General features: G+C 38.0%; 1 protein-coding gene across 18 annotated transcripts in view; it reads right to left on the bottom strand.

The window, feature by feature from the left end:
- NRXN1 (neurexin 1) overlaps positions 1-24393 on the bottom strand; it is a 1252733-nt gene that overhangs the window by 872625 nt on the left and 355715 nt on the right. Inside the window, 1 exon segment of one of the 18 annotated variants that reach the window (NM_174404.2) lies at positions 20347-20353. The exons of the other annotated variants lie outside the window; for them this stretch is intronic. Within the exon segment in view, the coding sequence (NP_776829.1) occupies positions 20347-20353 (7 nt within the window). 18 annotated transcript variants of the gene reach the window in all.

Consider the following 24393-nt stretch of genomic DNA (forward strand, 5'->3'; position numbering starts at 1 on the left):
TCCTGACCTGCATACAAATTTCTCAAGAGGCAGATCAGGTGGTCTGGTATTCCCATCTCTTTCAGAATTTTCCACAGTTTATTGTGATCCACACAGTCAAAGGCTTTTGCATAGTCAGTAAAGCAGAAATAGATGTTTTTCTGGAACACATTTGCTTTTTCCATGATCCAGCAGATGTTGGCAATTTGATCTCTGGTTCCTCTGCCTTTTCTAAAACCAGCTTGAACATCTGAAAGTTCACGGTTCACGTATTGCTGAAGCCTGGCTTGGAGAATTTTGAGCATTACTTTACTAGCGTGTGAGATGAGTGCAATTGTGAAGTAGTTTGAGCAGTCTTTGGCATTGCCTTTTTTTGGGATTGGAATGAAAACTGACCTTTTCCAGTCCTGTGTCCACTACTGAGTTTTCCAAATTTGCTGGCATATTGAGTGCAGCACTTTCACAGCATCATCTTTCAGGATTTGGAATAGCTCAACTGGAATTCCATCACCTTCATTAGCTTTGTTCGTAGTGATGCTTTCTAAGGCCCACTTGACCTCACATTCCAGGATGTCTGGTTCTAGGTGAGTGATCACACCATCGTGATTATCTGGGTCGTGAAGATCTTTTTCATACAGTTCTTTTGTGTATTCTTGCCATCTCTTCTTAATATCTTCTGCTTCTGTTAGGTCCATACCATTTCTGTCCTTTATCGAGCCCATCTTTGCATGAAATGTTCCTTTGGTACCTCAGATTTTCTTGAAGAGATCCCTAGTCTTTCCCATTCTGTTGTTTTTCTCTATTTCTTTGCATTGATGGCTGAAGAAGGCTTTCTTATATCTTCTTGCTATTCTTTGGAACTCTGCATTCAGATGTTTATATCTTTCCTTTTCTCCTTTGCTTTTTGCTTCTCTTCTTTTCACAGCTATTTGTAAGGCCTCCTCAGACAGCCATTTTGCTTTTTTGCATTTCTTTTCTATGGGAATGGTCTTGATCCCTGTCTCCTATACAATGTCATGAACCTCATTCCATAGTTCATCAGGCACTCTATCAGATCTAGGCCCTTAAATCTATTTCTCACTTCCACTGTATAATCATAAGGGATTTGATTTAGGTCATACCTGAATGGTCTAGTGGTTTTCCCTACTTTCTTCAATTTAAGTCTGAATTTGGCAATAAGGAGTTCATGGTCTGAGCCACAGTCAGCTCCTGGTCTTGTTTTTGCTGACTATATAGAGCTTCTCCATCTTTGGTTGCAAAGAATATAATCAATCTGATTTCAGTGTTGACCATCTGGTGATGTCCATGTATAGAGTCTTCTCTTGTGTTGTTGGAAGAGGGTGTTTGTTATGACCAGTGCATTTTCTTTTTTTTTTTTTTGAAGGTATTTAATATCTAACGATGTCCCCTAAGGATGAGGGAAACTCAGTCTGCAACAGGCAGTATCTGTGACACTAAACAGCTTTCACTTAGATCAACATGTCAAAGAGTCTTGCAGATCAGGCCCATATTAATAACAATGACCTCTTGATATTTTATTTTATTTTTTTTTTGGGTTTTAATTTTATTTTATTTTTAAACTTTGCATAATTGTATTAGTTTTGCCAAACATCAAAATGAATCCACCACAGGTATACATGTGTTCCCCATCCTGAACCCTCCTCCCTCCTCCCTCCCCATACCATCCCTCTGGGTCGTCCCAGTGCACCAGCCCCAAGCATCCAGTATCGTGCATTGAACCTGGACTGGCAACTCGTTTCTTACATGATATTTTACATGTTACAATGTCATTCTCCCAAATCTTCCCACCCTCTCCCTCTCCCACAGAGTCCATAAGACTGTTCTATACATCAGTGTCTCTTTTGCTGTCTCATACACAGGGTTATTGTTACCATCTTTCTAAATTCCATATATATGCGTTAGAATACTGTATTTATGTTTTTCCTTCTGGCTTACTTCACTCTGTATAATAGGCTCCAGTTTCATCCACCTCATTAGAACTGATTCAAATGTATTCTTTTTAATGGCTGAGTAATACTCCATTGTGTATATGTACCACAGCTTTCTTATCCATTCATCTGCTGATGGACATCTAGGTTGCTTCCATGTCTTGGCTACTATAAACAGTGCTGCGATGAACATTGGGGTACACGTGTCTCTTTCCCTTCTGGTTTCCTCAGTGTGTATGCCCAGCAGTGGGGTTGCTGGATCATAAGGCAGTTCTATTTCCAGTTTTTTAAGGAATCTCCACACTGTTCTCCATAGTGGCTGTACTAGTTTGCATTCCCACCAACAGTGTAAGAGGGTTCCCTTTTCTCCACACCCTCTCCAGCATTTATTATTTGTAGACTTTTGGATCGCAGCCATTCTGACTGGTGTGAAATGGTACCTCATAGTGGTTTTGATTTGCATTTCTCTGATAATGAGTGATGTTGAGCATCTTTTCATGTGTTTGTTAGCCATCTGTATGTCTTTTTTGGAGAAATGTCTATTTAGTTCTTTGGCCCATTTTTTGATTGGGTCGTTTATTTTTCTGGAGTTGAGCTGTAGGAGTTGCTTGTATATTTTTGAGATTAGTTGTTTGTCGGTTGCTTCATTTGCTATTATTTTCTCCCATTCTGAAGGCTGTCTTTTCACCTTGCTAATAGTTTCCTTTGATGTGCAGAAGCTTTTAAGGTTAATTAGGTCCCATTTGTTTATTTTTGCTTTTATTTCCAATATTCTGGGAGGTGGGTCATAGAGGATCCTGCTGTGATGTATGTCGGAGAGTGTTTTGCCTATGTTCTCCTCTAGGAGTTTTATAGTTTCTGGTCTTACGTTGAGATCTTTAATCCATTTTGAGTTTATTTTTGTGTATGGTGTTAGAAAGTGGTCCAGTTTCATTCTTTTACAAGTGGTTGACCAGATTTCCCAGCACCACTTGTTAAAGAGATTGTCTTTAATCCACTGTATATTCTTGCCTCCTTTGTCGAAGATAAGGTGTCCATATGTGCGTGGATTTATCTCTGGGCTTTCTATTTTATTCCATTGATCAATATTTCTGTCTTTGTGCCAGTACCATACTGTCTTGATAACTGTGGCTTTGTAGTAGAGCCTGAAGTCAGGTAGGTTGATTCCTCCAGTTCCATTCTTCTTTCTCAAGATCGCTTTGGCTATTCGAGGTTTTTTGTATTTCCATACAAATTGTGAAATTATTTTTTCTAGCTCTGTGAAGAATACTGTTGGTAGCTTGATAGGGATTGCATTGAATCTATAAATTGCTTTGGGTAGTATACTCATTTTCACTATATTGATTCTTCCAATCCATGAACATGGTATATTTCTCCATCTATTAGTGTCCTCTTTGATTTCTTTCAAAAGTGTTTTATAGTTTTCTATATATAGGTCTTTAGTTTCTTTAGGTAGATATATTCCTAAGTATTTTATTCTTTCTGTTGCAATGGTGAATGGAATTGTTTCCTTAATTTCTCTCTCTGTTTTCTCATTATTAGTGTATAGGAATGCAAGGGATTTCTGTGTGTTGATTTTATATCCTGCAACTTTACTGTAGTCATTGATTATTTCTAGTAATTTTCTGGTGGACTCTTTAGGGTTTTCTATGTAGAGGATCATGTCATCTGCAAATAGTGAGAGTTTTACTTCTTCTTTTCCAATTTGGATTCCTTTTATTTCTTTTTCTGCTCTGATTGCTGTGGCCAAAACTTCCAAAACTATGTTGAATAGTAATGGTGAAAGTGGGCACCCTTGTCTTGTTCCTGACTTTAGAGGAAATGCTTTCAATTTTTCACCATTGAGGATAATGTTTGCAGTGGGTTTGTCATATATAGCTTTTATTATGTTGAGGTATGTTCCTTCTATTCCTGCTTTCTGGAGAGTTTTTATCATAAATGGATGTTGAATTTTGTCAAAGGCTTTCTCTGCATCTATTGAGATAATCATATGGTTTTTATTTTTCAATTTGTTAATGTGGTGTATTACATTGATTGATTTGCGGATATTGAAGAATCCTTGCATCCCTGGGATAAAGCCCACTTGATCATGGTGTATGATCTTTTTAATGTGTTGTTGGATTCTGATTGCTAGAATTTTGTTAAGGATTTTTGCATCTATGTTCATCAGTGATATTGGCCTGTAGTTTTCTTTTTTTGTGGGATCTTTGTCAGGTTTTGGTATTAGGGTGATGGTGGCCTCATAGAATGAGTTTGGAAGTTTACCTTCCTCTGCAATCTTCTGGAAGAGTTTGAGCAGGAGAGGTGTTAGCTCTTCTCTAAATTTTTGGTAGAATTCAGCTGTGAAGCCGTCTGGACCGGGGCTTTTGTTTGCTGGAAGATTTTTGATTACAGTTTCAATTTCCGTGCTTGTGATGGGTCTGTTAAGATTTTCTATTTCTTCCTGGTCCAGTTTTGGAAAGTTGTACTTTTCTAAGAATTTGTCCATTTCTTCCACGTTGTCCATTTTATTGGCATATAATTGTTGATAGTAGTCTCTTATGATCCTTTGTATATCTGTGTTGTCTGTTGTGATCTCTCCATTTTCGTTTCTAATTTTGTTGATTTGATTTTTCTCCCTTTGTTTCTTGATGCGTCTGGCTAATGGTTTGTCAATTTTATTTATCCTTTCAAAGAACCAGCTTTTGGTTTTGTTGATTTTTGCTATGGTCTCTTTTGTTTCTTTTGCATTTATTTCTGCTCTAATTTTTAAGATTTCTTTCCTTCTACTAACCCTGGGGTTCTTCATTTCTTCCTTTTCTAGTTGCTTTAGGTGTAGAGTTAGGTTATTTATTTGACTTTTTTCTTGTTTCATGAGGTGTGCCTGTATTGCTATGAACTTTCCCCTTAGGACTGCTTTTACTGTGTCCCACAGGTTTTGGGTTGTTGTGTTTTCATTTTCATTCGTTTCTATGCAAATTTTGATTTCTTTTTTGATTTCTTCTGTGATTTGTTGGTTATTCAGCAGCGTGTTGTTCAACCTCCATATGTTGGAATTTTTAATAGTTTTTCTCCTGTAATTGAGATCTAATCTTACTGCATTGTGGTCAGAAAAAATGCTTGGAATGATTTCTATCTTTTTGAATTTACCAAGGCTAGCTTTATGGCCCAGGATGTGATCTATCCTGGAGAAGGTTCCATGCGTGCTTGAGAAAAAGGTGAAATTCATTGTTTTGGGATGAAATGACCTATAGATATCAATTAGGTCTAACTGGTCTATTGTATCGTTTAAAGTTTGTGTTTCCTTGTTAATTTTCTGTTTAGTTGATCTATCCATAGGTGTAAGTGGGGTATTAAAGTCTCCCACTATTATTGTGTTATTGTTAATTTCTCCTTTCAAACTTGTTAGCATTTGTCTTACGTACTGTGGTGCTCCCGTGTTGGGTGCATATATATTTATAATTGTTATATCTTCTTCTTGGATTGATCCTTTGATCATTATGTAGTGACCTTCTTTGTCTCTTTTCACAGCCTTTGTTTTAAAGTCTATTTTATCTGATATGAGTATTGCTACTCCTGCTTTCTTTTGGTCCCTATTTGCATGGAAAATCTTTTTCCAGCCCTTCACTTTCAGTCTGTATGTGTCCCCTGTTTTGAGGTGGGTCTCTTGTAGACAACATATGTAGGGGTCTTGTTTTTGTATCCATTCAGCCAGTCTTTGTCTTTTGGTTGGGGCATTCAACCCATTTACGTTTAAGGTAATTACTGATAAGTATGTTCCCGTTGCCATGTACTTTATTGTTTTGGGTTCGAGTTTATACACCGTTTTTGTGTTTCCTGTCTAGAGAATATCCTTTAGTATTTGTTGGAGAGCTGGTTTGGTGGTGCAGAATTCTCTCAGCTTTTGCTTGTCTGAAAAGCTTTTGATTTCTCCTTCATACTTGAATGAGATCCTTGCTGGGTACAATAATCTGGGCTGTAGGTTATTTTCTTTCATCATTTTAAGTATGTCTTGCCATTCCCTCCTGGCTTGAAGAGTTTCTATTGAAAGATCAGCTGTTATCCTTATGGGAATTCCCTTGTGTGTTATTTGTTGTTTTTCCCTTGCTGCTTTTAATATTTGTTCTTTGTGTTTGATCTTTGTTAATTTGATTAATATGTGTCTTGGGGTGTTTCTCCTTGGGTTTATCGTGTTTGGTACTCTCTGGGTTTCTTGGACTTGGGTGATTATTTCCTTCCCCATTTTAGGGAAGTTTTCCACTATTATCTCCTCAAGTATTTTCTCATGGTCTTTCTTTTTGTCTTCTTCTTCTGGAACCCCTATGATTCGAATGTTGTAGCGTTTAATATTGTCCTGGAGGTCTCTGAGATTGTCCTCATTTCTTTTAATTCGTTTTTCTTTTATCCTCTCTGATTCATTTATTTCTACCATTCTATCTTCTAATTCACTAATCCTGTCTTCTGCCTCTGTTATTCTACTATTTGTTGCCTCCAGAGTGTTTTTAATTTCACTTATTGCATTATTCATTATATATTGACTCTTTTTTATTTCTTCTAGGTCCTTGTTAAACCTTTCTTGCATCTTCTCTATCCTTGTCTCCAGGCTATTTATCTGTGATTCCATTTTAGTTTCAAGATTTTGGATCAATTTCACTATCATTATTCGGAATTCTTTATCAGGTAGATTCCCTATCTCTTCCTCTTTTGTTTGGTTTGGTGGGCATTTATCCTGTTCCTTTATCTGCTGAGTATTCCTCTGTCTCTTCATCTTGTTTAAATTGCTGAGTTTGGGGTGTCCTTTCTGTATTCTGGCAGTTTGTGGAGTTCTCTTTATTGTGGTGTTTCCTCGCTGTGTGTGGGTTTGTACAGGTGGCTTGTCAAGGTTTCCTGGTTAGGGAAGCTTGTGTCGGTGTTCTGGTGGGTGGAGCTGTATTTCTTCTCTCTGGAGTGCAATGAAATGTCCAGTAATGAGTTATGAGATGTCTATAGTTTTGGGGTGACTTTGGGCAGCCTGTATCTTGAAGCTCAGGGCTGTGTTCCTTTGTTGCTGGAGAATTTGCTTGGTATGTCTTGCCCTGGAACTTATTGGCCCTTGTGTGGTGCTTGGTTTCAGTGTCGGTATGGAGGCATTTGATGAGCTCCTGTGAATGAATGTTCCTTGGAGTCAGGAGTTCCCTGGAGTCAGGGTTTGGACTTAAGTCTCCTGCTTCCGATTATCGGTCTTATTTTTTACAGTAGTTTCAAAACTTCTCCTTCTATACAGCACCATTGATAAAACATCTACATTAAAGATGATAAGTTTCTCTACAGTGAGGGTCACTCAGAGAGGTTCACAGGGTTACATGGAGAAGAGAAGAGGGAGGAGGGAGTTAGAGGTGACCCAAATGAGATGAGGTGAATCAATAGTGGAGAGAGTGGGCTAGCCAGTAGTCACTTCCTTATGTGCACTCCACAACTGGACCACTCAGAGATGTTCACGGGGTTATACAGAGAAGAGAAGAAGGAGGAAGGTAACAGAGGTGGCCAGAAGGATAAAAGGGGGGAATGAAAAGGAGGGAGACAGATCCAGCCAGTAATCAGTTCCCTAAGTGTTCTCCACCGTCTGGAACACACAGAAATTCACAGAGTTGGGTAGAGTAGAGAGGGGTTAGGGAGGAGACACAGGCGACCTGGTGGAGAAAAAGGAGGGTCCAAAGGGAGAGAGAGTAGTCAAGCCAGTAATCTCACTCCCTAGTGAAAAATGGGTCCTGAAGATTGGGTCCTTAAAGGTACAAAATTGGTAACAAATACATAAAAGCAAAAATTAAAAATCTAGAGTAGATTTTGGAATTTCAAAAATACGATGTTAAAGAACAGAAGAAGGAAAAGAAAGAGAGAAAGAACGAACAAACAAAAACAAAGAAGGTCGCGAAAATTATAAAGAAAGTACAGGTACAAAATTGATAACTAATACCAGAAAGCGAAAATTAAAAATCTAGAGTAGAGTTTGGAATTTCAAAAATACGATGTTAAAGAAAAGAAGAAGGAAAAGAAAGAGAGAAAAAACGAACAAACAAAAACAAAGAAGGTCGCGAAAATTATAAAGAAAGTACAGGTACAAAATTGATAACTAATACCAGAAAGCAAAAATTAAAAATCTAGAGTAGAGTTTGGAATTTCAAAAATACAATGTTAAAAAAAAAAAAAAAAAAAGAAGAAGAAAAATAAAGAGAGAAAACAAACAAACAAATATGAACAATGTCACAAAAATTATACGGAAAATACAGGTACAAAATTGATATCAAATACCAAAAAGCATAAATTAAAAATCTAGAGTAAAGTTTGGAATTTCAGATATACAATGTTATATAAAAGAAGAAGAGAAAGAAACAGAGAAGAAGAAAAAAAAAAAAAAAGTCACAGAAATTATATAAAAAAAACTATAGGTACAAAATTGATAACATATACCAAAAAGCGAAAATTAAAAATCTAGAGTAGAGTTTGGAATTTCAAAAATACAATGTTAAAGAAAAGAAGAAAAAAACAAAAACAAACAAACAAAAAAAACAAGGTCAAAAAATTATAAAATATATATATATGAAGTTTGCTGAAGAAGAAAAAAATAGGGTCTTTTTTTTTTTTTTTTTGCAAAGTAATAGGTTATAAAAGTGAAAATTAAAGGAACAATAGAGGACTTAAAATTTTTTTTTTTTAATTAAAAAAAAAAAAGAAAGAATGATCGTAAAAATAATAAAAATATATCTAGGACTTTTTTTTTTTTTTTTTTTGTGGGTGTTGTGGGTTCAGTTCATTTTTGGCTAGTTCCTTGGTCAGATTTATATTTCTCAAGATCTATAGGCCCCTTCCTATGTAGTCCGTAGTAACCACAGGGTTTTGATCTATTGCCTGTAGCTTCCAAGGCATTTCCCTCTGTTATATCTTCTTCTGTTTGCTAGTCTCTTCAGTATCTGGTTTCCGCCCTGACTCAAAGGGCACGGTGGCGGACACTTTTTTTTTTTTTTTTTTTTTAGGCTTACTTGTTCAGTCGCGCTGTGGGGAGGGAGGGAGGGATGCTGCAAACAAATAACACTGGCGTGGGCTCGCAATGCCTCAGCCACCCTGGGTCTGCCCCTGCTCACGGCGCGTGTAGCCTCCCTGTCCACACTGCTCGGACTCTAGGTTGTTCCGCCGGGAACAATCCGAGGCTGGCCCTGGGCTGCATGCACCTCCCTGGTCCAAGCCGCTCAGGTTCAGGCACTCGGGTAGTCCTCAGAGGCGCAGACTCAGTTGGGCCTGCGTTTTGTGCTCTTCCCAGGTCCGAGCGCCAATTTGCTCTTCCCAGGCGAGCGCCAATGCTGCGACTTATCGCCTCCCCGCCACTCGGTTATCTGGATGTAAAACCGGCGCACCTTCTCAGGCAGATATTGACCGTCCAGACCCCCAAGAAGTTTTAGTTAGCAAAGAAGCCTGCTTACAGTTTTATAGATAATGTCTCTCTGGGGCTGCGATTGCCCCCTTCCGGCTCTGGCTGCCTGTCACCGGAGGGGGAAGGTCTGCAGCCGGCTATCTCTGTTCAGTCCTTTGTTCCGTGCGCAGGCCTGGCGGTCTTAGGTTAGGGCTGGCTTTTCGCGTGATAGGTATCCCACAGTCTGGTTTGCTAGCCCAAATTATTTCGCTCAAATAGCGCTCAGGGTATTCAGGCCAGATTCTTACTCTCAGCGATGCAGCCCACGCCGCGCCTCCCTGCCCAGCCCCGGTTTGCTAATGGTGGATGCAGGCGTCTGCGCTGCTTCTCTGCTGGGGGAGTTACCGTAGGGCTCGCAATCTGCGAGTTTTAAATTGTTTATTTATTTTTTCTCCCTGTTATGTTGCCCTCTGTGCTTCCAAAGCTCGGCACAGATTCGGCAGTGAGAAGGTTTCCTGATGTTTGGAAACTTCTCTCTTTTTAAGATTCCCTTCCCGGGACGGAACTCCGTCCCTCCCTCTTTTGTCTCTTTTTTTTTGTTTTTAATATTTTTTCCTACCTCCTTTCGAAGAGTTGGGTTGCTTTTCTGGGTGCCTGATGTCCTCTGCCGGCATTCAGAAGTTGTTTTGTGGAATTTACTCGACGTTTAAATGCTCTTTTGATGAATTTGTGGGGGAGAAAGTGTTCTCCCCGTCCTACTCCTCCGCCATCTTGGCTCCTCCCCTGACCAGTGCATTTTCTTGGCAAAACTCTATTAGTCTTTGCCCTGCTTCATTCCGTACTCCAAGGCCAAATTTGCCTGTTACTCCAGGTGTTTCTTGACTTCCTCCTTTTGCATTCCAGTCCCCTAGAATGAAAAGGACATCTTTTTGGGTGTTAGTTCTAAAAGGTCTTGTAGGTCCTCATAGAACTGTTCAACTTTAGCTTCTTCAGCACTACTGGTTGGGGCATAGACTTGGATTACTGTGATATTGGTTTGCCTTGGAAACGAACAGAGATCATTCTGTCATTTTTGAGATTGCATCCAAGTCCTGCATTTCGGACTCTTTTGTTGACCATGATGGCCACTCCATTTCTTCTGAGGGATTCCTGCCCACAGTAGTAGATATAATGGTCATCTGAGTTAAATTCACCCATTCCAGTCCATTTCAGTTCGCTGATTCCTAGAATGTCGACATTCACTCTTGCCATCTCTTGTTTGACCACTTCCAATGCCTTGATTCATGGACCTGACATTCCAGGTTCCTATGCAATATTGCTCTTTACAGCATCAGACCTTGCTTCTATCACCAGTCACATCCACAGCAGGGTATTCTTTTTGCTTTGGCTCCATCCCTTCATTCTTTCTGGAGTTATTTCTCCACTGATCTCCAGTAGCATATTACCCTTAAATTAATTGTTTAATTACTTATTAATAAATTACTTACTAATTGTGTATTATATAAATATCAATGTATAATATATTTATATAGAATTATACATATGTATAATATAAACATATTACTTATTAAAATACTTAATTACTTATTAATTAGCTCATAATTAATAGCTGACCTTGAGACACAGACTAAGTATATGTTAAATAATTTGATGTACACAAAGATATCAGGTATTGAATATTATTAACTTCATTTTACAGGTTCAGAGAGTTTAGTTAACCTAACTGAGATCACAAAGTAAATTATGGGAATCAGATTCCAAAAAGAAAAGTAAGATTCAGAACCTTTTCTTTCCTTTCTAATACATTTACGCTATACACCAAAGCAATAAAGTTAGTCACTGCTTTAAAAAAAAATATCAACCATAAGAATTTAAATCTTTTAAAAAAAGTCTTTAGGGATATCAATTTAATAAACAAAAGTATGCCATTCATTCCCCAAGCTCTCCTTTATCAAAGTCTGATGGTAGCTCAGACCCTTAGTTACCCTATGGTCAACCTGTCAGCTAATCATAGATCCTAGTGTAATACAGGTCAAAGCAGGCTCCCTGTGTCCTTACATAGCCTTTCATGCTTTCAAAAGGCTTTTAGATACATTATCTCATTTGATTCCTCCAACAGTACTAATAGATCACACAAAATAGATGACATCTTTGTCGCTTAATACCAAAAGTCACAACAGGGTTCTCAGTCTGCTACTTAATTCAGAGGCATCGTCATCTCGGCACTGTAACTCTCATCTGCAGAATTCATTTGAACTGTTCCCCTTCCCTGTGAGCTCGGTGGTTTTGTGTCCCTAGATAACCTCATGACTGCAGCTCTATCCAAGGGGGCCAGCCTCCCCAGCAAAAGACAACATTAATAGAAGGTCTGGCTGAAATGCCCTGACTTTATTTTTCTCTGGGAAAAGATGTAATTGCAGAACAACTGCTCTCCAGTTATTCAAATTTAAACATTTCATTTGATGAAATGATTTCTTTTACTCATTTTATTGCACAGTTTAAAATTATGGCTTCAATATATCTGATAGTGATATTAAAGTATTACAGTTACAATGGCTAATTTAATCCCATGTCCATTTGGAAATAATCTTATTCTAATGCAATGCCTTTACTCATGGCAACAGAATTTTACCAGAAGCTTTTTGACAGTAACATTTTATGGAATCAGCAGAGCATAGACTTGGCAAGTGCTCAGTTGGCGGAGGTTCCACATACAAGGTATTCCAACTGCACCATGAAGCAGCCAGGCATGGGTGACTGGCTTGATCCTGAGTTAGTCAGTTCTGAGAGAGAAAAAAGCAAATCATCCTGCTCCTTTCAAATACATATTGCAATTTCTCTTTAACTTCCAATTACATATATGTAAGAAGGAACTGGTCAGAAGTTTAGTGTATGTTAATCTAAATATAGTTAGCAAAATACTATAGAGGGATATGATTCCACCACTGTGAGCTTCCCTGGTGGCTTAGCTGAAAAGAATCCATCTCCTTCAATGCAGGAGATGTGGGTTTGATACCTGGGTTGGAAAGATCCCCTGCAGAAGGAAATGGCAACCCACTCCAGTACTCTTGTCTGGAAAATCCCATAGACAGAGAAGCCTGGCTGTCCCTGGTAGCTCAGCTGGTAAAGAATCTGCCTGCAATTCAGGAGACTCTGGTTTGATTCTTGGGTGGAGAAGATCCCCTGGAGAAAGGATAAGCTACTCACTCCAGTATTCTTGGGCTTCCCTGGTGACTCAGAATGTAAAGAATCCACCTGCAATATGGGAGACCTAGGTTCAACCTCTGGGTTGGGAAGATCCACTGGTTGAGGGCATGGCAACCCACCCCTGTGTTCTTGCCTGGAGAATCTCCATGGACAGAGGACCCTGGAAGGCTACAGTCCATGGGGTCGCAAAGAGTTGGACATGACTGAGCGACTAAGCAGAACACAGCACATATAAATATAGAAGGCTGTTTGGTCTATTGAGGACTAATCTGACCTAGATGAGTTTATTCCTAAGTCCAAATCAAATGTTGTAAGGTGCTTTGTTCCTCTTGGATAAGTGTATTTGAGATGCAATATGATCTCAAATGTTTTTGATATTTTTATTATCAAATCTACAGTAAAGTGTTGGTGAATTTGAATTATGCCATCACATCACTGACAATGGTGATATAAATATCAAAGAAAAATGAGCAAGCAATATGACTAACATCTAACGGTAAAGTATACAGCTTTTACTTTAAAAATTAGAAGAAAATTAGTTGAAACATTAGGGAACATTGCAAGATATGTAATAAAGAAAAGCATGAACTGGCAACTGTCTTCCACATCCCTGCCTGTTAACCATTTCCAGTAGCTAAATTAACTTTAGTCAAGGTTAACTAACTCCATTCTATTACCACAGATGGGTCCCTTGACTATACTTTAATCCTCCTGGAAATAGTAAGAGACCAAATTAAATCTTTCACATTCAGCCAGAGGGAGGAGAGAAGAAAGTCATAATTCTGACATCACTGTAATATATTATGGGAAATTTGTCTCTTTTTAAAGTCACTTCCCAGAAAGATAACCCTTTCTTGTCTTGAGCACTTATAAGCTAGGCTGGTACATGTCCAACCTCAGGGTCACAGCCATTTCTCTGCTACACAGCTTACCTTGGAAAAGATAGTTTTCTCCCTCTATCAATCGTTAGCTAAGGTAAGTGTCAGATTATGTGGTTGAATGAGGTAAAAATAGATGAATGTTAACTAGTTCATTCCATAGCACTAAGTACAATGAGGGAAAAGCCTGGAGCTCAGAGTTAGAAGCTGCAAGTTTGCAGGAAGAATCCCAAAACACTACATTCTCAGCAGATATTTCTGTATCTTCTGGTATGTGTTAAATTGCACTATCAGATGCAAACCTGAATATCTTGGAAGCAGCCTGGAACTGTGGACTGTTAGGCTGAGTCAAGATATCTGGCTCCACAATGGGGAAGCTATAATTGGCTATACTCCAATATAAAATAGAAAGTATTTTTAAAAAAGAGATCTGGCTCCACCACCAATATGAGTAGGATGATGGGCAGACTGTTCTAATTCTGTTTGCCTTCATAAATATGTTAAATGAGAATAATATCTCATGTGTTTACATCATACCAATGTCATAACAATTCAATATAAGAAAGGAATGTGAAAACAGTTGGAAGAAGATGAAAATGTGATTTTGATTATATGCTGTAATGATACAGAGAGTGGCTTGTAACATCTTCAGAGAAATTTGGGCTAAAATCCGTATGTGGTGATAGAATCATGAACAAGTCATTATTCTATTGAAAACAATGCTGAGAATGTTTATTGAACAACCTCTTCTATTCAGAATGATCTCACTTTCACCTATTTAAATTGTATCTAAGGGAAAAAGTTCATTCTTTAATACCATACTGGAAATGATATCTCATATACATGTATATGCCAGCTTTGGTCATGTGATAATGATTCATATTCATCTTCTGATAGAATGGAATGGTGAGGTGAACATGGGATTTAGGTCATTATCTGGACACAAATACGTGTTCTGACACTTTCTAGGTTTGTGCCATTGGGTCAATTTCTACCATTTGACTATCAGTATCTGGTATGCATGTATATAATAATTTTTCTTACAGGTTTGCTTCAATGATCAAATGAGAGACTGGATACAAAAGTGATTTGGAAACTGCTTTGAAATAGTGTAATCACTACTATATACAGAGTTCATAAATAACATCATCTTCTTCTGAAAATTTAAATAGCTTCCACAATCTTCCAGATTTTTTTTTAATACTCACCACATTGAACTTCCATCCTGTAGAGTACAGGACGCTCAGTCTCCTGCCTTATGCATTCCTGCCTTGTTTCGTTCTCATGCCACATTCCCTCTTCCTATATCCACAGGAAACACCCTTCCTGCTTCCGTCCTTCAAGGCACAGCTCAACTGCCTTTTATTCTGTGAAGCCTTACCTGATGAGATTCTATATTTATTCATCTCTTCTCTAACTCTATTGTCTAAACTCTTAAAACACTTCTTCTTGATGCCACTCATCTACAACGTACTGTACCCTTATCCCCTTGCATAGTTACCTTTTCAAATAATGTGCATGTATCATATCTTTACCCTTAGGACAAAGGTCACTGAGTTTAAAGAACATGGCACACTTTTCCACCCCAGCATATGTAGTGAGATGTCTTATAAGTAGTTCACATTTTGTAATGACTGATACAAATAAAATACATGAAAATGTAATGAATGGTGTAAAAATTGAAACCTGCATATCTATTCCAAGTGACAAGGAATTACTTTTAAAAATAGTTTATTCTAAGGTGATTTTCCAGTTGCAATTTGTATAGTGTACCGTTTTAGGATATATGTATGTATATGGTATTGGCAGAAGAGTAAGATTGAAATGATTCATTTCAGTGTTTAGAAGGTTACCACAGATTAAAACCAAACCAATTTCTGTTCATGAAGGAGAAGCATTTAAGAAGCTGCCATCCGTAGTACATTTGGAAGGAATCCATCCAATAATGACTAAATTAAAACACAAATCACTGAAGAAAAAGAGTAGGCTCAAGCAACTGGCCAAGTAATAATGAAAAACAAAATAACAGAACATGGGTGAAAGATAATTACAGTCTAGATTTCAAATAAGAAATCATGAAATAAAAACAAAATAAATTTACTCATAAAACCAAATGTTCCCCTATTCGTCAACTCATTAGCTATGATAACAAAAACTGCGTGGTGTTCCAGGTGACCTAATTATCATATCTATCTCAATCCTCAAATATATATATCTGGGTACAGAAAAGACAGGGTTTACTGAATTACTATACTAGATTTCAGTAGTTAACGACTATTGGGAATCAGTAAATGTTAGATATCATGATGGGTACCTTTATAAACATCATTTTTTTTCAATACTCTTTAATAGTCAGCCTTTCCATCCCTTCACTACTTATTTCCTCTATCCTTAATTTGTCAATTAATCCTGTACTGTTTTGTGGTTTCTCTTATATTATTTGTGTGTTAGTTGCTCAGTCGTGTCTGACTCTTTGTTACCCGATGGACTGTAGCCTGCCAGGCTCCTCTTGTCCATGGAATTCTCAAGGCAAGAATACTAGAGGGGTAGCCATTCCCTTCTCCAGGGGATCTTCTTGACCCAGGGATCAAACCTGGGTCTCCTGCATTGTAGGCAGATTCTTTACCTTCTGAGACACCGTGGAACCCCCATTATATTATATACTAGGGATATTTATCTCCCATCCTTTTATGTGTTTACTCATTAATCTATTCTGGTTAAATATTTATTATGTAGCTATTAGGTATTAGGTAGGTATCATTCTTACTTCTGGATATAGATTAGTGGGTAAAAAGAGTCCATTACCCAATGAAGCTTTCATGTTGGTATTACTCATTTGTACATACATGCATTGTGTACCCAAACTAAATTGTTAGCTTCTTGGAAGCTAGTTCCTTAATTTTACTTTCTTTCATTTTCTAGAGTGTCTAACATGCTATGTACTTAATACATAATTGGTATACAGCAGGTATCACTTTGTTTTAAGATATTTCAAATATCATTGTTGGATTAAATAGCATTTACATTTAAAAAATATCCTAAGAATAATATGATATCAAATTCTTAAGGACTTAAAGGAAAGTCTAGGTCTTAATAAGTTAGTATTCTCTGCATTCCACATAACCTCCTCTACCCCTCTGATCCTCACTGAAACAGTTATTTAGACAGACTTCTAGGTCAGATTTCTCTTCTAGCTGAAACAACATCCACATTTATATGGGGAACAGTTTTGCTTCTAGTATGAATTTTTACTATGATTCTCAATAACAGGATATTTTCTTAATTGATATCTCTTCAGACAAGGCTATTGATGCTATTCCTTTAACCCACTTTAAATATTTTGATAAGATTTTGTATTTGAAAATAAGAACTCTGATTTATATATTAGATGAACTCTGATTTATATATTAGATGGAAGAGTTTCACATAGAATTATAGTCTACACATACATTATCCTGTTCATTTTTCTCAGCCAGGCTGAAGCTAGGTTAGCATTCCTGGTCCCTGGTTTCCACATCTTTGGCTATTCCCTGATGTTTATCTTCTTTCTGTGCTTTGAAAGGCAATATAGCATAGTGGTTAAATGCACAGGTTTTTAAGATATGACTTTTGATAAAACAGGTTCCTCTTACGGGAGTTATATCATAGAAATACATATAAACTGTGGTACCTAGTCTGTCATATACCAAGTGCTCATCAAGCAGCAGATTTTTGTACGTGAGTCAAAGGAAAACAAAAGACCCGTGTTGAAAGCTTACCTTCATTCAGAAAAGTCTAAAAATAAACTGTATAATATTACTATATTAATAATAATATAATTAAAATAATAATGTTGCTGCTGCTAAGTTGCTTCAGTTGTGTCCAACTCTGTACGATCCCACAGATGGAAGCCAAACAGGTTCCCCTATCCCTGGGATTCTCCAGGCAAGAACACTGGAGTGGGTTGCCATTTCCTTCTCCAATGCATGAAAGTGAAAAGTGAAAGTGAAGCGCTCAGCCGTGTCTGACTCTTAGCGACCCCATGGACTGCAGCCTACCAGGCTCCTCCATCCATGGGATTTTCCAGGCAAGAGTACTGGAGTGGGGTGCCATTGCCTTCTCCGAAAATAATAATAAAAATAGTAAAATAATATTATTATTTTAAAATTTTTCTGAAACCTGATAAAGTGTATGTTGTTATGTAAATATTTTGCATATGTATGTGAGTTTGGAGGCTCAAAAATTGATTTAACCACATTACCATCAATAAAGTTGGCTGTGGACTGACACAGACACACACAATATCATGGCTGGTACATGGGAAGAGGTACAGAAGGGCCTGTTGGAAGATTAATGAAACATGAAGTCATCCTACTCTCAAAAAACAAGCAGATATATATTTTATCTTGTATTTAATCCAACAAAATTTAGTTATTTGTCTGTAATCTGTTTATGCTACATAAGAAGAAACTAGGGTCAAAAACTTTAAGTAATACACTCAAGTTCACACAGTGAGTTCATTCAGGATTTGACCATGACTTCAAAGCTGGACAACTAGCCAGAGGCCATCATTAGCTGAAGTACCAGGGAAAGAAGAGCCTTTTCAGCAGAGGTTTTAAGCGCAAACCTATAAGAGTGAAGTGCTGTGTATCTATATGAATATGCATATATGTGTGCATACATATATATGTATGTGCATGATATAAACAATTCAGAGGTGAGGAATTATGAAAAACAGAGAACACAATTACCTAACAAAAGAATGGATATTCAATGTTCTTCCTTTCCTCCCTCCTTCCATGCTTCCTTCTTTTTTCTTTATTACTAAGTTTTTTAAAGAAAACAGACCATTTCTAATGCCTGCTTTAATGTGCTGCGAAGATGTTACAGATGTAAAAAGCCTACAGCTTCTGCCATTATGAGTAGATTGAAGGATATTCAAAGAATTGGAGATTTGGACCTTGCCAGTGTAAGGTGGAAGACTTCTTCAACTTGCAACCATCATAACAATGTTTGCTTAGATTATGTTCTGTTCATTTAAACTTCTTAGCATAAATTCAGTTTATGAACCATTATAAAGGATTAAATATGGGAGAAAAGAATACTACTTGGTCAGTGTAATCAGCATATTTAGATAAAGAAAGGCATAGAGAAATAAATTATTTTCCATTTAAAATAAATTTTTTATTTAAAATAAATATCATTTCTGTTCCTCTTGATTATGGCTATTAGAATGGAAGTTTCATAGAGACCGCATAACTGAAATTTATAGGTCTTTCTATTCCTAATCTTGAAAGTCTTCCCTAAGCCAATTTGGTTTATTTAAATTATTTCTTTATTTAAAGATCCTATTTAGTTTCTAAATAGGATCCTAAAAGTTCCTATTTAGTGGCCTTTCTGAGGTCTCCCCATCATTCCAAATAAAATGCTTAGAAGAATAGAAGGGATGCAGCTGAGTGAAACAGCTAGCCATGCCCAAAGTCACTCTCATGGTTACACATAAATAAATACAGATACATATATAAACAGCAAATTATAAAAGCAGTAATTATTCATCCCATCAGAGTGCCAGATTGCAGGTGTCTGCCCAGGATGTCTAGATATTTGGCTCATGCCTTTGCTAAAAATGTGGAACATGTAATCTGATGTTTGGATCAGAAAACACATAGGTTCCATGTAAGTACATATATGGTTCCATTCCACCACTACAGATGGTGACTGCAGCCATGAAATTAAAAGACTCTTACTCCTTGGAAGGAAAGTTATGACCAACCTAGATAGCATATTCAAAAGCAGAGACATTCCTTTGCCAACAAAGGTTCGTCTAGTCAAGGCTATGGTTTTTCCTGTGGTCATGTATGGTTGTGAGAGTTGGACTGTGAAGAAGGCTGAGCGCCGAAGAATTGATGCTTTTGAACTGTGGTGTTGGAGAAGACTCTTGAGAGTCCCTTGGACTGCAAGGAGATCCAACCAGTCCATTCTGAAGGAGATCAGCCCTGGGATTTCTTTGGAAGGAATGATGCTAAAGCTGAAACTCCAGTACTTTGGCCACCTCACGCGAAGAGTTGACTCATTGGAAAAGACTCTGATGCTGGGAGGGATTGGGGGCAGGAGGAGAAGGGGACGACAGAGGATGAGATGGCTGGATGGCATCACTGACTCGATGGACGTGAGTCTGAGTGAACTCCGGGAGTTGGTGATGGACAGGGAGGCCTGGCGTGCTGTGATTCATGGGGTCGCAAAGAGTCGGACACGACTGAGCGACTGATCTGATCTGATCTGATGGTTCCATTTAAGTACACAAATATACATATATTGTCCCCCCCCCCTTTTTTTTTGAGGCCACAGCTTGAGCCTTGGAAGAAATTACAATAGGGAACTTGATTTCAAGAAACTCCCACAAATTAAATAGAGCAGAATTTATGTAAAATAGGTCCCAACATAATCTCTTTCAGCCTACCTCCTTTCCTCAGTCTGAGCTACACATCAGATACATTTAAAAAAATGAGCTACATCTTTTGGTTAATTTGAACTATGCCTGCTCCTATCCATCTGTAAGGAAACGAAACATTTCTGAGCCCTCAGGTCTCCTCACTCACACGAGTTCCTTTTTTTGTGCAGTGTTGTTGGTTTGGAGGCAGGGGGCATAAGTGGTGGCTGAAACAGGTATCTGCATGCCCATCTAAATCAGAGGGCTACATTTTTCTTTCATGGAACTTGGATTTTTCGAGAAGGCAAAAGATCCATGCTTAGCTACAATGTGATGTTTTGCATTCATAAACCACTAATTGCAGCTTCTCTGGGATCTTCTGTAGGCCCAAAGACACTCAGACCCAAATATAGACTGGTACTTCACCAAAGAGATTCTCTGTTCCTGCTGTCAAGTCTTTGAATACATGACAATAATTACTGTTCAGAGGAACACTAGAACACAAGGAAAGCTCCCAGGCATCACTTAGCTCTCCTTCCTTCCTGCATCCCCTCTCTCCACCCCATCACTGAAACCTAAACCAGCCAATTAGATGAACAGCATGATACTGCTAGATGCTGCACAGAGCCTGCATCTTACTGCAGCTGTTAGACTGACAGTTCACTTACAGCCTGGAATGGACTCAGATTCTCTCATCAAGTTCCTTGGGGGTCAAAAGACTCTCCTTGTCCACCTTTGTTCCCCAATAAATAGGCATTTATCTCTAAGTATATGTAAAGCTTAGTTCTATAAAAATAGATGTGAGCATGACAAACTGTGATCCCAGTTTAGCCACTAGATGACTCAGCTGGAGTGGACAGGGCACTCTGAGGACAGTTTGCATATCTGCTGTCCCAGAAAACACCTCAAACCCCCAGCTACAGAGCAGCATGCCCAAAGAACCATTAATTTCCCTGGAACTGCAAACCACCAAGTTCTACTTGAACAGAAGTTTGGACAATCTACAATGTTCTTTCATATGTCTATCCTATTATAAAATCAGCTCTAACTTATGATAGACTCTAGAAAATATCAAGAGAAAATCCTGAAGCATGCATTTCAGAGTTGCTTGCCTTGCCTTTCATTAACTATAAATACATTGCATTCAGGCTGCTCTGACATGAAGCAACCACTTTTGTGTTTACAGCTTTTAAAGGAAGGGAAAATCAGAAGCAAGGGCTATCTCATTTTTCTTACATATAATGTGTTCTCCCTTGCCTCTGCCAAATGGATGAAGACTACATGTAGCATTAACCCTCAGGAAACCAAGTCACTGACTGAAGTGGAATTAGTCCTACATGTCAAAAGGATTTAAGGAAAGGAAAAACAAAAGGCAGTTAAAGAGTCATACTATCTTCTATTTATTAGGCAGGTTATTTTTATAGATTATTTTATTTTACTTTTAAAAAAGCAAATTAATTTTTCCTCTTAAATGTATGGGATAGATATTTTTACTCAGATTTTACAGATAGGGAAAAGTGATGCAGAAGGTTAAACAACTTACCCAAAGTTAAAGAGCTGGTGAGTAGCAGAGCTAGAATTAAAAACGTAATGCTATGTACTAGAATTTATTTAACAGAGTTAAACTATGATTGTTGTAGTTAGAGCTCTCAGGAAACACTCCCAGGTGATACAAAACAAACAAATAAACAAAAAACGACTCTGAAAAGAAACAGATGTCTGAAACTCTATATCTGAAAGGGGTCTCTAGACCCTCCACTGCTCTTTGAAGGAATGGTGATAATATTATAAGGGATTTACCTCTGAATGGATCTGTTGTTGTTGTTTAGTCACTCAGTTGTGTCTGATTCTGCCACCTCATGGACTGCCAGGCTCCTCTGTCCTCTACTATGTCCCAGAGTTTGCTCAAATTCATGTTCATTGAGTCTAACTATCTAATCATCGTATCCTCCGCCCTCCACTTCTCCTCTTGCCTTCAGTCTTTCCCAGCATCAGGGTCTTTTCTAATGAGTTGGCTCTTAGCATCAGGTGGCCAAAGTACTGGAGCTTCAGCTTCAGCAGTAGTCCTTCCAATGAACAGTCACGGTTGATTTCCTTTAGGATTGACTGGTTTGACCTACGTACAGTCCAAGGGACTCTCAAGAGTCTTCACCAACACCACAATCCAAAAGCATCAGTTTTCGGCACTCAGCCTTCTTTATGGTCCAACTCTCTTATCTGTACATGACTACTGGAAAAACCAGTTTTGACTATACGAACCTTTGTCAGTAAATCAATGTCTCTTGCTTTTTAATATGCTGCCTTGGTTTATCATCCTTGTGGCTCAGCTGGTAAAGAATCCTCCTGCAATGTGGGAGACCTGGGTTCAATCCCTAGGTTGGGAAGATCCCCTGGAGAAGGGAAAGGCTTCTCACGCCAGTATTCTGGCCTGGAGAAGTCCATGGACTATACAGTCCACAGGGTCACAAAGAGTCAGACACGACTGAGCGACTTTCACTTTCACTTGGTTTTTCATAGCTAGAATGGACCTAGCATTCCATAATAAGACTGAGTGATTGAAAGTCATTCAGTCACGTCCAACTCTTGGCAACCCCCTGGACTGTAGCCTGCCAGGCTCCTCTGTCCAAGGAATTCTCCATGCAAGAATACTGGAATAGGTTGCCACTCCTTTCTCCAGGAGATCTTCCCAATCCAGGGATTGAACCCAGGTCTCCCGTATTGCAGGTGGACTCTTTACCATCTGAGCCACCAGGGAAGCCCAGTCTTTGCTATATGTCAAAACTTACTAAATCTATGTGTATATGATATCTAATTATTAGGTTCATGTGTGTAAACTGATTATATACCTATCATTTACTCTGTTGATTCCAGACTAGATGATGGTGGCTCAATGATTTAAAAAGACCAAATCCCCAAGCTAAAGGCACTCATAGCAAAAGATGGCAACAAATGCATTCACAAATATATATATATATATATTTTTGCATTAGCAGCATAAGCAGAGTACTGCGAGATCATAAGGGAAGAAATAATAAGAGAGGCTGATTGGAAACAACCTAAATAATCAAAGGGTATTTGTCAGGTAACTTATGGTCTACTAGTCAGCCATTAGAATCACATTGTAGCACAGTACTCGATGACTTTGGAATATTTTTTATATCTATTATTAAGCTGGACAAGCAGGTTATAACATGTACATGATATGGTTTCATTTGAAAAATATATGTAGAGAACATTTCAGCAAATGTTAATATGGTCATGAAAAGTTAAATCACTGTTTTCCGCTTTTTGAGTTTTTAATATTTTCTAAGTTTTCTACAGTGAATCTATTTTTCTTTTGTAATTGGAAAGATTTTTCAATGTATTTTATTTAAAATAAAATAAATGGTGTTTGCAATGCCTTAACAAAAACAAAAATGATTTGAAATTTCTCTAAACTGAGAAATAATTCAATTCCTAATAAAATTAGGATTTATTTCTACAGAGGGCCTCCTGAGCTCCAAGATGCCTCACTCTGACTAACTGTGATGCCCTGAATTTCTAGTCAGTATTTGGAATCATGCCAGATGTGGCATCTTGCCTTAGTCCAACTCTTCCCTCGTGGTCTTGAGTGACCTCTCATACTTGAGACATTGAACTGGAGTGGCTCAGATCTGTTTCCCTTCAAAAAGTCCAGTGTTTTGATATCTGGCTACATTAATCAAGCATTGAGCTGAACAGTTTGAATCACTGCTGTTATTTGGGGAGTCAGAATTATTAACCACCACCTAAACTAGGAGAAGACCCAGCATCTCTCAGGAAGCCTTTCAATACCTCTGGGTCAGTTCCTATAAAATTAACATCTTGAAAAAAAAAAAATTCCACTTCCAAAGCTACCTGAGGAGTCAGGAGAAGGGGAGAGTGTCCTGTAACGGCTGAGCCTGATTACCAGCTCAGATCACTTACAACCTGGATGGACTGTGGACAGCCTGTGATGTAGCCTAGGTTGCCAATACAATGAGGCCAGCATACCAACAACAGACTCAGTGGTAAACATGATCACTCCTCTGCACTGGGAGTACTGTGTACTAACCACTGTTTTTTTGTTTTTATGGGGTATTTCCCCCTGTGTACACTGAAAACAGCATAATTTTATACATATTCATTTATCACCAGCTTATTAATTCAACACCAAAACAAAGAGCTGACAGAAATTTCTTATATCATTTTTCTGTTTTTTTTTTTTCTTTCCTTCTTTTTCTTTTTTTGTAGTGCTTAAATAGAACAGAATGCCTTCTCAGGTACTTACTCATATATAAAATTCATTTTGATGATGATCTTCATTACTTTTGTTATACTAAAGGTTATAGTTGGGGTTAATCAAAAGATTTTATAGGGTGACATTCTCTAAATTAATCTACCAAGAACTGATATTTTAAGCAAACTATCTCCTGGGTTTTAGTATTTGATCTGAGGGGAAAAAAAAGAGTGTTAGCAGCAGGGCACATGTAAAGTGGATAGATCCTCTTGAAGAAGAAGATGATGAAATATTCCTTGGAAAGTCTCACATACAATGAATGTGACAGGGAGGTTTCAGAAATAGTTTTACCATTTGAGCAAATGTTTCTA

This window comes from Bos taurus, chromosome 11, assembly GCF_002263795.3.
Source record: "Bos taurus isolate L1 Dominette 01449 registration number 42190680 breed Hereford chromosome 11, ARS-UCD2.0, whole genome shotgun sequence".
Lineage (NCBI taxonomy): Eukaryota > Metazoa > Chordata > Mammalia > Artiodactyla > Bovidae > Bos > Bos taurus.